The sequence below is a fragment of the Eupeodes corollae genome, chromosome 1 (assembly GCF_945859685.1).
Source record: "Eupeodes corollae chromosome 1, idEupCoro1.1, whole genome shotgun sequence".
Classification (NCBI taxonomy): domain Eukaryota; kingdom Metazoa; phylum Arthropoda; class Insecta; order Diptera; family Syrphidae; genus Eupeodes; species Eupeodes corollae.
In genome coordinates this window covers 217474554-217490794 of record NC_079147.1, presented here as the reverse complement: position 1 = coordinate 217490794, position 16241 = coordinate 217474554, and the positions used below count along the sequence as shown (strand labels likewise).

General features: G+C 34.4%; 2 protein-coding genes across 3 annotated transcripts in view; one reads left to right on the top strand and one right to left on the bottom strand.

Annotated features, from left to right (window-relative positions):
- The window catches only part of LOC129942600 (neuroguidin), a 77183-nt gene extending 67921 nt beyond the window's left edge, over positions 1-9262 (bottom strand). Inside the window, exon 1 of the mRNA XM_056051616.1 lies at positions 8428-9262. Within this exon, the coding sequence (XP_055907591.1) occupies positions 8428-8436 (9 nt within the window). The 5' untranslated portion in view covers positions 8437-9262. The remainder of the gene's footprint in view (positions 1-8427) is intronic.
- Positions 9263-12506: 3244 nt separating this feature from the next.
- Positions 12507-15491, top strand: LOC129940990 (septin-interacting protein 1). 2 transcript variants are annotated; one of them, XM_056049526.1, is made up of 5 exons: positions 12507-12765; positions 12825-13013; positions 13076-14665; positions 14728-15209; positions 15283-15491. In XM_056049526.1, exons 1-5 carry the CDS (start codon positions 12657-12659, stop codon positions 15406-15408), a joined length of 2496 nt encoding a protein of 831 aa, XP_055905501.1. In that variant the 5' UTR covers positions 12507-12656; the 3' UTR covers positions 15409-15491. The 2 variants fall into 2 exon arrangements, with proteins under 2 accessions (XP_055905501.1, XP_055905500.1); XM_056049525.1 differs by having other exon boundaries at positions 12508-12765; positions 13073-14665.
- Positions 15492-16241: the final 750 nt, after the last annotated feature.

Genomic DNA, 16241 nt, shown 5'->3' with positions numbered 1-16241 from the left:
AATCCTCCAAACTAATCTAAGCAAAACCTTGAACAAAAAAGAAACTGATTTTTAAGGTTCTTTCAGTGGATATGTGCTTCAATGGTATAGAGAAAATTTCTTCTAACATCCACGTGACGATGCGTATGAGAGTTTCCTCCTGAACAATGTATATATCCTATATACAGGGGTGGATGGACAAACTACATGTTTTTTACCACAAACATTTCACACGCATCCATCATGAGAATGAGAATATTCCAATGTGGGACGTGAAAATGGAAAAAAGAACGGAAAAAGAAAACAATGAAAGGCAGAAGTCGTAACAAGCGTCGAGCGACGCAACGTAACTTGACGCATCACATAAAGAGAAAACACAACACAAAGAAATCAGCCTGTACCAACGCCACTGTCCCTGTCCATTTTAAGGTCTCTTTCAATGTCCCGTTTGGGAACGTTAGGTACAAAAAAACGCAGGTACCTAGTTTTCTTTTATATGATATAGATATACATAAATGTATGTATTTATTACAACACCCCATTGAATTGCTTACTACTTATTTCGACAATTTGTTTTATTCCCCTTATAGTTTTAATTCTCATTCCCACTCTTCGCTCCTCAGTACTTTATAACTACTTTGAAGTTTCAAACACCAAAGACTACACTATTTATACCTAAGGGATGAATTAGTTTTTCTGTTATGCCTGATTTATCCACTGACTTCCACAACTGCAAGCAGTGCAAGTTTTAAATTACCAAAAAGGTGCATTCTTCTATAAAAATGAAAATTGTATAAACACAAAAAGTATATAATATACATTGTTTTGGATCCCATAATATAAAGTTTCTTTGTAAAATGGCATGAAATAGGTTAAGGGTGCTGTTGGAATCGTCGTTTCTTTTCTCTAGGTTAAGAGTATGAATTTAAATCGTCTTTGGTTTCTATTTTTCTTGGGTTTCGATTTCGACGATTAATTAAAAGGATTATTGTTTATCATGTGGACATGGTCAACTGACTATAAGCTTGCAAACAACATGCCGGTCTTATATAAAAACTAAAACCGTTTGTGGTCACTTAAGAAACACCTGTTTGCCTCATCAGATGGGGGAAGAATAATAAAACTGCCGCTTTGGAAGTGCACATCTTGTTAGGTAAATTGGTGAGAACAAAGGAAGCACCTGTTGTTGTCTTCGTTGTCGTCCCCATTATTTCCCATTTAAAAACTAAAAAAAAAGAAGAGAACCTTTTAAGACAAATTGCAATGGGTCTTCTTTTGTTCTTCTGTTTTTGTTTTCTTTTTAATTTTATCTGAACAGTTTCCTGTGGGAAGAATAATTGTGAATCTATTCTTTGAAAAAAATATACTTTAATCTTAGATAACAAAAAAGGAAACAGGTGATGAGATATCTTTAAGTTCGTAAATTTTAACATAAATTCACCTGTCATATCGTTAAATCTATCAGTAGAAGTTGAGCATGAAAAGTTTCAACCACAAGGCGCCTTATTTTATACCAACCTACCTACACGATTGCATTGCCAGAACTCGATTTTGCAAATAGAAACACCCAAATCAATTTTACCAAGACCCACGTGAAGCCACTTCCTTAACCACAAAGATATTTTCAAATAATTTCAAGAGAAATGCTAAAGCAGCTATAATATAGGGTGTTTTAGAATATATTTTTGATTTGTATGACAAAATAACCGTAGTTTTAGTGAAAATAATTCTCAAAAAGAATTGTAAGTAAACTCTGAAGATTTGGTGGAACTTAGTTAATGAGTAATGATTCAAGTTCTAAAATGTCTTTATTCTAGGATCAAAAGATTCAGCCATAAAGCTGACATCTTCTAAGAAATGTCTTTGACACATGAATTTTGAACGTACTAACATTCTTGGACAAGAGCCTGCACAGTTTTTCATGGATTTTTTGACTGCAATCTCTTACTTTTTGGACTTGAATCCTATGATAATATTTTATGAATCTTTTAAGAGATAAGGTGTACAATTTTAAATACCTCCAGCTTTAAATGATTTATATTACACTTGAAAAGAAATATATATCCCTCAATTTCTTTTCTTGTTATTGGTGTCATGCTGTCCATTTGAAAGACCTTAGGTCTTACAGTCTGTGAGGCTTATAGTTTTAAAGAAGTACATATTGAATTTCTTGTCATCGATTTTTCATACATATTTCAAGTTTAAGAAATGAGCTACGTATAATAAAATGTAAAGCTTAGGGGAAGACCATTATGCTAAGTAGTAAGAAGTATTCATTTCTATGAAAACCTACCAATGCCATTTGAAAGAATTCAAATATAGTTCGGTCGGTTTGTGCATTTAGACTATAATAATACCTAGTGTTACCACGTCTGCTTTATCTATACTTTTCCTTTATTTATTTTAAAGACTGTTTTGCTCGTTAAGATTCATCCTAAAAGAAAAGTCATAGACTTAGCAGATCTCTTTGATCTTATTCATCTTAAATAGTAGATCCTTTGCATATGCATTTTAGTACGTTCGTGTCATAGTTCGTTCCTCTTCATAATAGTAAAATTTCTATTTATATACAAAATGGTAGATCGCCTAGGGAGCTGCTCACTAAGCCTCATTTAAAAGATCAGCACCAATGCCACTAATACCTTGAAGTATTACGATATAGACAAAATAACATGAAAACATTTTTAGAAATTTCACACAAACGAATGAAAAATGTACACAGATTTTGAAATTGGAAGCCCTTCACTGCTCTGTACAGTGCACTGTAGACTACACGATTTAATGATCAACATTCTCAATCTATAAATAAGATTCAATATAAACAAAAGTAGAAAAAATAATCAAATACTTTAAAACAAAATGGAAATTAACCTAAAAAAAAACACAACGATTGCGATAAAAATACAGTAGATCCTACGACCAATCGGACTAATAAAATGTAAATTTTTGTAATGCAATGGACGCAGGAGAACTTAGCCTTAATTTTGTAACATATTTAAACTCCAATTAAATTCAAATTAAAAGAACTACATTTCACTTTATTAATTAGAAAGTAAACAAACAAAAACTTAACATAGTCCGCCAATGACTGTTTTTGTACTGAAATGGTACTTTTCGCGTCAAATGGCTCTAAAAAGAAATCTAACACCTTTGGATATCCAGAATGGTAAGCCAAAATGAAAAACAGCAGAACTCGTGCAATGGAGCCGATTTAAAAGCGAAAAATTGATTCATAGACGTACGATCAGGAGCTACTTGTTAGGCATATCAATTAAAATTCGTTGTTATCTTGGGAATCTCTAATTTTTTTTTTGAAAAAGACCAAGAGGAAAGAAGTTAGCAAGGATAACATCAGAAACATCAGTTCTTTAAAACCATGACCGAAATAGCGTGCATCCGTGTGTTCTTACAGACTTAAATTTGCTAATGAACTTATAACACAGGATAAGTCATCTTGTAATAAGTTAGAACTACATATTTTTGAATTGTTAGTTAATCGTTAGACATATGAAAAACTTAAACTTAAAGGTTCAGGTGGAAGAATGTATGTATGGCGAAAAAACAATGAAAAATGTTTTCACTGTGAAGCATGGCGGTGAGTCAGTCGTGGCATGAGGCTGTGTTACAAGTTCGGGTTTGGTGGACGATAAAATGTAACAAAAGGCTTATATCAATATATTTTGAAACAACATTTAGGTACAGTGTTACAAGGAAAGCTACACAAACCAAACTACTTGTACACCAAGGTGTATATAATCAAGCCTATATTAGTTGAACTGGGACTTCGAGTTGCTCAAAAGAACTGTAGAAATATTGAGGACTTTAAGACGGGTCTTCAAGAAGAATGGCAAAAAATAGCTCCGGAACACGACTAGAAGAAGCCATTAAAATAAATAACTAAATAGCTAAATATTAAATGTCCGAGAGTCGTGTTTTTATTTTTTGTTTGTAATCTTGGCTTGTGTAAAATAAAAACGATTTTAAATGTTATGTTAAATGGTTATAAAGTCTTACATTCTACATACATTTTTTTATAGAATATATTTTATATGTCCGATTAGTCTTGTGAACCACTGTATATGTCTAAAATATGAATATCGATGATGTCATCTCATGTTTTGTGTGTTTCTTTAGCTTCTGTTTCTTCTTTTTCTCGCGTAATGTTTATAACTTAATCGCAAGTGAAGACCGGATGTTTGTAAGAACGGACAAAGCTATGCAATCATTTTTAATCAAAATATAATAAATACAATTTTTACCAAGTATACCTACATAAATTGAATTGATTTCTTAATCTCATCTTGAATTTGATGAAATAAAATGCATTAAAACCAAATGCAATAATGTAAGTCCATAAAATCAAAAAAAATCATAATCAAAATTTAAGTACCTACCTATCAACATAACTACCATTGAGAACAACTCTGAAGTCATAGATTTTTTCGCTTAATTCAGTTTTTAATGCCTTGTATAAAGTATAAAGAATAAACAATACAAAATAACTCAACTCGTGAATAGCTGTCATTAAAATAAGAAAATAAAACCTAGCAAGAAGTCTATGAAAAAAAGGACATTTTTATTGTTGCACACTTAATTGCAACACAGCAAAGTTATTGTAGCTCTGAATTATTATAACTTAACTTTTCATTCTATACATTTCTTCTACGCATAGCTACTACGAGTATGTACGAGACGAGTAGGTATATGGATATCGTGTCAAATGTGGATACAACCACATTGTAGTCATCATCCTCATGGAAAAATGTGTGAAGGATAAAATACGTTATGGGATTGAATGTGAATTTGTTCCTCTTTCTTCTTTTCAGTTTTGTTTTCTTTTTTTTTCAGGATTAAATTGTATATTTTTGGTATTTGAAAAAGTATCTATCTATTTTTGATTTGACGAAGAAGAGAAAAACTATGAAAAGTGGAATGAAGATAGGAACAAAAATGAAGATACAAACGAGATAAATTAATAAAATGGTAGTCTATTTATTCTATTTTAAGAAGATCCAATCACAAATCTATAATTATATTGGTCCTGGTTTGTGGATGGTTTTGTTTTGTTGACATTCTCACACTACTAGGTTCCAATCAACAACTTTCAGATATTTTGGTTAGTTCAAAACGCTCATTACGTACATATTTCTTCTCCTCAAATTAAATATTTTGCTTCAAACGAATTCAATCATAAACTCGAAAACCCCAATAAAGCCTATTTTATTTTACTTGATGACCTGCTATTGACTTTTGTTCATTTTTTGCCTTTTCTTTTTATCTGGGTTACGAAATAAATAATAATTTCCAAAGCAAGTTTTGTGTCTGCTTTTATCTTTTGTAGGTATAGTCTTTTTTAATAATATAAGAATACTTTAAAATAAACAAGAACTCTTCAGTGTTTGTTTAACTGATTAGATAACATGATAGATACAAAAGTATTTATGAAGCAAAATTTATTATTGTGTTGTTACTTTTTGAAATTCCTTGAATCTTTGGTTAATTTTCATATTATCAAGCAAAGTGATCTTTATGAATTTGGATGAGACGATCTAGTCATATAGAAAGAATGACTGTCTTTGTCTACCGTCTACAACAGATCAGTTTGAATGTATTGCTTTTTATATGCATATATGTATCCATATGTACGTAAATATAATCAAACTGTAATAATGGAAAGAATACATTTTCAGCAGAGATCTTCAACCAAAGTTTTAGATACATTTTTATACTACGAACAGTACTTTGGTAAGTACATTCTTTTGTATCTCTTAAGGCCAGAACAAGAAAGACTTGTTGTGGTAATTTCTTATGAATTCAGATTTTGGTCTATTTTTTCCTTTCTATTTTCATCAAGTTTTCTCTTTTGAATTTTTTCTCTTTGAACTATCAAATTGCAATCATTTATAAACCTACCTAGAAAGATTCATTAAATTATTGCATTTCAATCGAATTGTTCAACTATTGCAATCTTTCAGTTCACTGTTCAATGTTCATCATCATTTTTGTTTTGTTTTTGAGATGAAAACAAGTTTTAAAAAAAAATATAAAAACGAATAGGTATAAGATCAAGTTGCATGGAAAAGAGAGAGATAAGCTCGAGACCAATAGTGAGTCCGTAGTTAGAGGGTGGTAGGTTGATAGGTAAGGTAGGTAGGTTTGAAAAATAAAAATAATAAGAACAAAAATAACAATAAACTTTTTTATGACGGAAACAAAAAATAAAACACAAATTGACCCTTCACACAAAGTGTAGGTTTCTTGTTTTTGTTCAAAGAAAAAATTTAATGTATAAATAACAAAATAACAACAACAACAAAAACAAAAACAACAATAAAATAAAGTTTGGCACAAATTCATTGCGCAAGCAAGCGACTATAATATTTTCTTTTTTTGTTGTTGTTGCTGTTGTAACCCATGTAAATAAATAAATAGAAAAATAAAACATAGTAAGTACAAATCCCCTCCCCTCCCTCATCCTCCTTTCTTCCACCACCCACTCGACAGGAAAAATTTTTGAAAAAAAAACTGAAATTTTATATATAAGTGACTAAGTGGTTTTCTAGCCAGAGAGCAGAACCAACGGTATATAAATTTATATATAAAAAAAAAGTAAAAATCGTTATAACAACGAGGACATAAAAAAAAAAAACATCCTTCCAAACTGCTCTGCAGAGCCAAAGCCAGAGAACTCACAGCACGACGACGACTATGACTATGGCTATGGAGGGTGGTTTTTCTGGGTTTTTTGCCATTTTTTTCGGGCTTGCTGCTGCTGCTGCTCTGGGGGGGACACAACAGCCAAAAAAAAGGATTCGTGCGGGACAGCAGCAAAGCAAGCACACAGCAATAGAGAGAAGAAAAATGTAGAAGGAAAAAAATACAAACGAAAACCGTTAGGAGGAGAGTCACACAAAAACAAAGGCCAATAGAGAAACAATATGACAAACACAAAATCGATAATACACACAATTCCTCGTCCTCGTTTTCGTTTCGTCCTCATGCTCGTAGTCGTATTCGTTTTCGTAGTCGGCGCTAGTCGTTGCTTGTTTCCATTTTGCACATTTTTCTGCTTCTCTTCAAGCTTTGTGTTGTTGTTCCTGAACTTTCAACAACGACTATGGCTACGACTACGACGACGACGTCGATGGCTTAGCTTGCTAGGCAGGTACAAAAAACAGTGCCTACGTACCTACCTACCTTCGTAGTTTATATCTTACCTAGTACGCCAGAAAACACAGGAAACTCCGCAAAATGGGAAATGGAAACGGTTTTCCGCGTAACAAGCCTACCGCTACTGCAACTACTTCCTAACTCGATCCATATTAATATCCCCTCACCCTTACCTCCATCCTCACCCACACCATCACTATCGCCGTCATCGTCACCAAATCAGTAGTTACCATGGTATAGAAAAAATGGCATGGTGTATCCTGAATGAGAATATATCATCCCGAATTGGAGAGAGAGCGCGTTTCAGCCCATTCCAACTTTTCTATTCTATCACATTTTTATGTTTACACACTCTTCGGCGGAGCCAGGGGCACCAGGACGAAGAATTGAGAAAAAATACCTACTTCTTTCTGTTTCTGTTCTGCTTTCGGATGCTTTCGCTCCTCGCCTTCCTTTGCCTCTCCTCACATCGCACCCCCGACCACCCGAACGCCCGCCCGCCCTACAACTCTATGCCAGCCTGCCTGCTATTACTCGCTTAATTCCTGTTCCGCCGCATAGCCCTCTATTGTATCCCACATCGTTTATTTATGAAAAACGCAATAAATCCTAGAAAAACTTATAAAGAGAAGAAGTAGTACTAAACATTTTATCCCATCAGCGAGCGAGCAAGCGAGCGAATGGCATACGGTGCTGTGTTCGGTGATGTGATGTGATGGGGTGAGCAAGAGGTGAAATGAGGCCGGGATTGTTAGGCAAAGACCCAAAACCCAACAATCCAACAACCGTCCCATAACGAGATGACTACACAATTCTATGAGAAAAAGGTTAAGGGTTGGTGATGGAAGAGGCGACCGACGAACAGGCAACGAGGCGGTATGGCGGCGGCAGTGATGGTGATGTTGGTGGTGGTGGTGTTGTCGGTGGTGGGATAGCAAGTAAGATTTTCACTTTTGGGACGATTCCGTTCTGGGACAGTGCGAATTAAATAGGAAAATTGCGTACCGAACTGCCGGAGAGCCGGATCGGTAGGGTGAGATTAGGTTGTCAGCTTCAAAAAAGGGGTTGTTTGCTTTATCTAACAGCTATTGGGGTTCCTTATATTATGTACTAGCCTAGACGCTAACTTTTTAAATAGACAAAAAATAAATATATAATTTTGTGTTCCCTGTCCTTTCATGTCCTGTCCTGGCTTGCTTTTTTTTGCTTTTATGTTTCGTTTTAATTATACGCTTTAGTTTATAGATAGACTCTCGGGAAAATCAAAAAAGAACTCACCTGCACCATTTTTAGATTGTTTTTCTGCGATGCACTTTTTCAAAATAAGAACTCGTTTTGGTTTTGTGGTCGATGCAGGTCTTGGAGAAAAAGGACAACACACACGCTTGTTGTGTCGTCGTTATGTCCTCCCGAAATTCACTTCAAATTCAAACAAAAAAACAAAAAATTCGTATGAAATTCAAACATTTGCACGAAAATCAAGACATCTAAATCCTTTCTTGCATTTGAACGAAACGAAAAAGAGAAATCGTCGACACACACAAATTCCAATGGACAAAAACAGCCGCAAAAACCTGTTTAGGAGCTGCAAGTTGCAATACAGTGTAATCTACGATGAGCGATGACAAAAACTTCGTTATGTTGCGCAAACTGCTATTTCAATTTCACTGCTCTTCCACTTTCATATACTTTGCTTATTCGTGCAAAATCAAAGAAAAATAAATCCCACTTGAACTTAACTGCTTTATTTTTCTATTTTCTATACTTTAATACTTTATTTCTTTACTACACGTGCTTCCAAATTAAAATAATTCGCTTCTCTATCTCTAGTGATTATGATGATGATATTTTAAATGATTTCATTGCCTTTTCTTAATTTCCTTTTACTTATTCGTTTGGTGGATTGAAACTTAAACTTTGATATTTTGAAACGTGGTGTTTTTTTTTTAATTATTTTAAAATTTATTTATTACTCTTTTGTTAAGTTATATTTCTATATTTTTTATTTATATATTTTTAATAATTTAATATTTAAAAGGGCAGCGCGCGAGAGAGATTTGTGTTGTTCGCACGACGACGTGCAACCTCGTTTTGACAGCAACAACAAATGACACAACAGATTTAAAAAAATTTACGAAGTACGATGATGATGATGGCTGCCGATTTTGCGGTAAATTTCCATATAAAATGGGTAATTTGTGCTAAGTGTGTGTGGGTAAAGTGGTTTTATTCACCTTCACCATAGAGGAAATTGTTGCTTTGTAGTGCAGGGATGTTTATGAATTAGAAAAACCTAAATGTAGTTTGGTGTACAACTTATCTTGAACTTTAGGTTGAACTTGAATGAAGAAATCAATTGAAATTGAGTTTTGATTTGTTGACATTTTGGTTTTGAAAAGTTTAATTTGCTTTCACTTCTGTTTTAAAACGTCACTTAAAAACCAGAAATAATTTTGGTGGATTGAATAGATTTTTCTTTCTATTTTCATCATTGAATTCGTGAATATAAATCTTCGCTGCAGAAAAAAATGTCCTATACAAATGTCAACAGTTTGTTATTAGATTCAACTGGTTTTAACTTAAGGCGAATTGATTTTTAAATTTCACACTAATTCAGCAATTCCAACTCAGAATGATTAAGTTAAGATTATCACTTTTTGTTTGCATAGAAAAACAACAAGATATATGTTATATGGTCAAGTATTATTTTGCGCAAGAATTTGGTTTTCATCATATATTTTTGTCCCCTTTACAAAAATGTAGTTAAGACTAAGGCGTCAGTTATAGTTATCATTGAAATCAATACGTAAAAATGTTGGAAAAAATATCTTACTGTGTTTGTTTTTGATAAGATATACAAAGTTAATACTGACCGATTGAAACCGCTCAAAGAATTGTTTGAGCACAATTACTCTTTGTAAAAATTGCATTCATTTTCCTGAAGATCTGATTATATTTTACCATCAAAATATCCAAATATAAAGCGAATCGTTAAACTTATTTGTGTTTCAATTTTATACAATTTTAATGACAGATTATTGTCAAAAAAAATATCTGGTGAATCGATATAAGAAACCTGTAAAAAAATTCCAATTACACTGGTCGATATAATTAAATTTTTTTCGGGAGCACAAGGGTTCAGATGTCCTAAATTCAAATCACGCCTTCACCCAATCACATCAGGTTTCTAAAATATGATCCTTTAAGAATTCTAAAAACTATCAAAACAGGGGTTAATACTCAAAATATTCTTAAAAATGTATGATGATTTTGCAAAGTACAAATCTTTCTCTTCTAGATAAAATTTAAATCATAAGTTTAGCTATGAGTCCTTAATCGATTCTATATGAGGTTTTAAATATTTGCTCAAGTTTTCAAAACACCCGTTTCAAAATTATTTTTTAATATATTTCAAAAACTTGATATAATAGAATTATTTAGACAACAGATTCGTTATAGGAGCAAAACTTACTTTCAAACAGTTTTGCATTTTTCGGTTAAAAACCATTTTAGCATAAATTATTTAGCGTGAAATCTAAACACTTATGAATATTTTTCGAATATTATATTAAATAATATAAATATTTCAAGTAGATATTGAAGAAACGCATGATAGATTTGTAAAAACATCACGGATTTTATTGAAGAAAGCTACTTTATAAATTAAGATAGCCTCAAAAGTCCTAATATATGTTTTTTTTTTACAAAGTTATAGATTTTTACAAAGAACGTGACGGTCAAATTTTAAAATAGAAAAAAATTAAAGAGAAAGGGTCTTAGGTTCATTGCTTTTCGAAAAACTTTAATTCTTCCCAATTGTATAACCTTCACACTATACCGAGTCTTTATTGTTAACAAAATAAAATTGAATTTTAATAGATTATTAGTGGTTGGTCTCTAGTCCTTTTTTTATAAAAAGGGTTCTAGATACATTTTTTAAATCAATCGATATCGGCGGACGCATCTATGTTTTTTTATTAATGACTGATTTGTATAGGCTTTTAATTAGTTGTTTAGTTAATACCATTAAAAATTATATTATAAGGTAAAGCTATCTATCATTGAAATAAATTCAGAAATATATTTGAATTAATTATTTACTGATCCATTGGAAATTTGTTTTTAATAGGGAAATTTTGATTGCTCAATTATTTTCGCTAAGAATGTTTTTTTCTATTTTTTTAGGGGGCAAGTTATAACCTAACCATCATTGATTTTCATCGTTCTAAAATTCAAAAGAGATTGAGAAATATATGTACTGAAAAGAATTCTATTTTTAGTTCAATATTAATTTTCTAACGATGAAATCGATTTCAATAAAGGGTTGATTTTGTATTACACAATTCGTAACATAATCGGTCCACGGAAGACGTTTTTCTTTCGTTGTATTCCCATCAATCAGTTTTGGTTTCAATAATCAACTCTCACCTCAATTGCTAGACTCAAATCGAAAAATTGTGTGCCAATGACAGAAATGTTCAATACTTGCTATAACCGACCTATCAAACAAATCCAGAGATTCGTTCCGATGGTAAAAGTCAATAAAAGCTATAATTGGCTACTGACAGTTGAATCTGTTATGTAAATAAAGCTACCCACCTTTTAAAACGTACCCATTTACATATTAGGTATAGAATGCTAGTCGATAATTCTCATACACAACCCCATAAAAGTTGTGTTGTCACTTCTACATGCATTTTGATTCTACTACCTCCATCCTTTTAAGTATCTTGCACATGAGCTACGAACTGCGAACTGTGGATGTTCGCATATTTTGACTTTTCTTTCACATGAGCTTTGTTTCTATTCGCAGACAGCGACTAACTGTCAATTTATAATTACCCTTTTCAAAAAACAAAATACGAGAGATATAATTTTGAGGTTAAGTTGAGCGCGAACAATTTATTCGTTGCAGTGCGGATTGTATTTGGAACGCGAATAGAGTTTGACAGTTCTTAGCAACCATATTGCTATTCGTTGCTAACAAATTGTTTTTGCAAAATTATCTTGTTTTAGAGAACAAAATTTTATTATCCTAACATAAGTGTCAATTGGTTTCTTATAATTTAATTGTGTTTTTGTTTGAAAATGACTTTTTGAAATGTGTAAAATCACGTTTGTTCGTCCATTCGTTGTTCGCTCTTATGTGCAAGGCTCTTAAATGTGATTAGAATATTTTGCATTTTTGTGAAGTTTGTAAATCCACCATGTTGCCTATTAAGCACACCATGGTTGTTGCTTCATTACCAAACTACAGAACTACAAAGCTACTTCTTTCACAAAACCATTCACCACACAGTTAATATTTACCATACCAAAATCAGTTTGAGAGCACTAGTAAACAAAACAATGACATTTGTTTGACGTATGTCAGTTTTTCTGATAGCACAAGCACATAAAAATGCAACCTTTTTAAACGTATGAATATAAGATTTACAAACAAAAATTGAATTTTACTTTAAGAAAGGAATATAATTAATCCAATTTTTGGAACAAAAGATAAAACAATGTCTGACAATGAATATGAAGCATTTGAAATCACTGACTATGATTTGGCAAATGAATTCAATCCCAATCGTCCACGAAGGAAGTTAACGAAGAATCAACAAATTTATGGTTTGTGAAAGTGACAATATTAATTTGAAAACATATAAATTAATTAATTTATATTCTAGGAATATGGGCTGATAGCGATAGTGACGCTGATAGCGATGTTGAAATGTCCGCACGTCGTCGGCGTCGTGGTGCTAGTAAATCCCGTAGTTCAGGGCCGGTGAATTTTGTAACTGGCGGTATCCAACAGTCGGGTAGTTTAAAGAAAGACAAACTCAGCCAGGATGACGATAATCAAATCACTGATGAAGGTAACTATATCTATTTGTCTCTAAACGTTATGTAGTAATTGACATACGCTCTTCCCCAGAAGAGGAAGATTCTTCACATCGTCGAGCAGTACAGGGCAACGATGCGCCCGATAAATCTTCGAATTCCTCGTCTGAAGAGGAAGCTGGTAGTTCGACACGAATGGGATTTGGGATGAAGCCACGTCAGCCTGCTCCGAGCAGTAAGCCTGTTGGAGCGTGGGAACAACACACAAAGGGAATTGGAGCAAAATTATTGCTCCAGATGGGTTACAAACCAGGCATGGGCTTGGGCAAAGACCTACAAGGTATAGCACAACCAGTGCAGGCAACATTGCGGAAAGGACGAGGAGCGATCGGCGCTTATGGGCCGGAAACCCCACAAACTATTGGGGATCCTGGTCTGAGCAAACAGATAGACAACGAAAACTCCAAAGAATACAATAAAGACAAATTGAATAAGTGGAAGAAGGGTGATAGCAAGAAAGACACTCGCAAAAATCAATACAATTATCGCTCCGTCGAGGAAGTCATCGAGAAGGCCAAGAAGCATCCGTGTGGTATCTTGCCGGATAAGTTGAGTAAGAAACTAGGCAATGTGCCCGTGATCGACATGACTGGGCCCGAAAAACGAGTCCTGAGTGGATACCACGCCATCGGACAAACAAAGGTCATTGATGAAGACCTCTATGACCCTCAAAGCCAAAAGAAGCCAACCGGATTTGAACTGCCCGAGTTGACACACAATTTGAATCTGATTGTCAACCAATGTGAGCAGGAAATCATTTCATTAGATATTCAAGGCAGAGAGGCAAGGGAAAGATACAAAGCTCTTGAGCACGAAAAGAAAAATCTTGAAAAAGTAGTTCAAATGGAGGAGGATCACATAGACACTCTGGAGAAGGCTTTGGCTCTGGTTGAGGAGCTCAGCTCCGACTCAGGTGATCTGACTTTGGCCAGAGCAGAAAAGATTTTTATTGAGCTGCAACGAGACTTCCCTGCCGAGTACAAGGAATTCGCATTGGGCGATCTTGCTGCTGGAGTGATTGCACCTCTGGTCAATATAGAACTGAAATCCTGGAATCCTCTGGAAGAACCACTTCGATACATAGACACAGTTAAGAAATGGAAAACCATTCTCGATATGCATCCTTCAGGGCAGCGAAACAACGTTTTTGATCCGTATTCCTCGCTGGTCTGGGCTGGGGTTATTCCCAGCTTCAGAGCTTCGGTAGCCAACTGGAACCCCAAAATGCACCAGAGGATGGCAGCCCTGCTCGACTCTTGGGCTCCACTCTTTCCAACTTGGGTGCTGGACAATGTTCTCGAGCAATTAATTCTACCACAATTAGTTGCTGGGGTCAACGAATGGGACCCACTAACAGACACCATTCCCATTCATATTTGGATTATTCCCTGGAATACGATTTTGGGGCACAAAATGGAAGAGCACATCTTCCCGACCATACGAGAGAAGTTAGGATTCGCTTTGCAGGCGTGGACTCCGCAAGACAGATCGGCTCGAGCAATGATCACTCCATGGAAGGGCGCATTTGACGAAGGAGAAATGCAGGCCTTCATGCTGAAGCATATCATTCCAAAGCTGCAGATGTCTTTAAATGATTTGATAATAAATCCGCTTCAGCAGGATTTGGGTAAGTTTTTTCGTTTCGTTTCAACTTTCAATCCTGAAGTCAAACTCAATTTTGTATTTCAGAACTCTGGAATCAAGTATGGGAATGGAAAGAACTCATTCCACCTCTCCTTATGGGTCAAATGCTTGACAAATTCTTTTTTCCCAAATGGATGCAAGTTCTGGTTCTTTGGCTTAACCAGTCGCCGGACTTTGATCAAATCTCAAGATGGTACACCGGATGGAAATCAGTTTTCGGTGAAGAGATAGTGAAATTGCCAATGATCAAGGAACACCTGCGACGTGCTCTGGAAATGATGCACAGAGCCACAGAAACAATCGCCCCACCTCAACCAGTTCCCACGCCAGTAGGACCACCTCACCATTCAACATCATCATCGTCGGCATCAACAAGTTCTGCTGCTAATCTAAACCCTCCAGCACTTATGGATCTTCAAATAGCTCCTCCTGTTCAGTTGGAATTCAAGGAATTAGTTTCACAGAAATGTGCAGAACGTGGTATTATTTTTGCACCAATGCCAGGTCGAAGGGAATTCGGAAAGCAGGTTTGTTTTTTTTTTGTCTTACCTTGAAGGCGTGGAATTAAGAGAACATTAAATTCAACCTTTTTTATTACAGGTGTATCGAGTTGGGAAATTATTTTGCTATATCGATCGGAATGTTGTCATGTTAAGCGACGGAAGTTTGAAAAATTGGACCCCAACATCATTGGGCCTGACCATAGAAAGAGCTGTATCGGGATAAAATGAATAACCTCCAGATTGAATTTGTGTATTGTTTGTTTTTTCTTATTTATGTTCAATAAAGAAATAACTATTTTCTTGCGTCTCGCTCTGTTTTTATTTAAATAACTGGAATTGTTAAAAAAGCTTAATCTTACTACTAACTAAAAAACTACTCTTTTAAAGGTTATATGGTTGAAACTACCATTTTAAAACTTCTCCAAAACGTAAGGTTTTGAACTTGAATTTTATTGTGCAAAATAAACATTGCAAAATTTGATTGTATGCTCCTGTTCACCTACGATGCAACGACGCGACGCCCAGGAACAGTTTTAAGTCAAATTCGAACGGCTAATTTGAGAAAGCACTTTTCATGATAAGAATTACTCTTGGAAAATTTGTCAATTCCTCGCAGGGATCGATCCCAAGACCTCTAGCACGACAATCCAACGCCTAGCCATCATTCCACGGAACTACATTAACCCAAGATAATTTGACATGCAACTTATTGTGAAAATCTTCAAAGTTGTTTGGAAATGGACGGTATTGGACTTTTTTTCCAAATGTAATCAGAGGAATAAGGGCATTATAGAACAGTGCGTTTCGAAAAAATGTTAGAAAATCTAAAAAAAAAAATATAGTATTTATAATGAAGCTGCCGGATGAAAAGAACCTATACAGTCATTTTTCCTAACGTCTTTCTTTTCCCACTCAGCAACCGCTTTCATTAGTAGTCCCAGAATGGTGGGACTATTAATAAAATATCTTCAAGGATGTTCCAAAATGCTCCGAATCCTTTTGCATTAGTTTTGGTAATATCTGCCACGGTTGCCAACTTAAATAAAAATGTTTGGG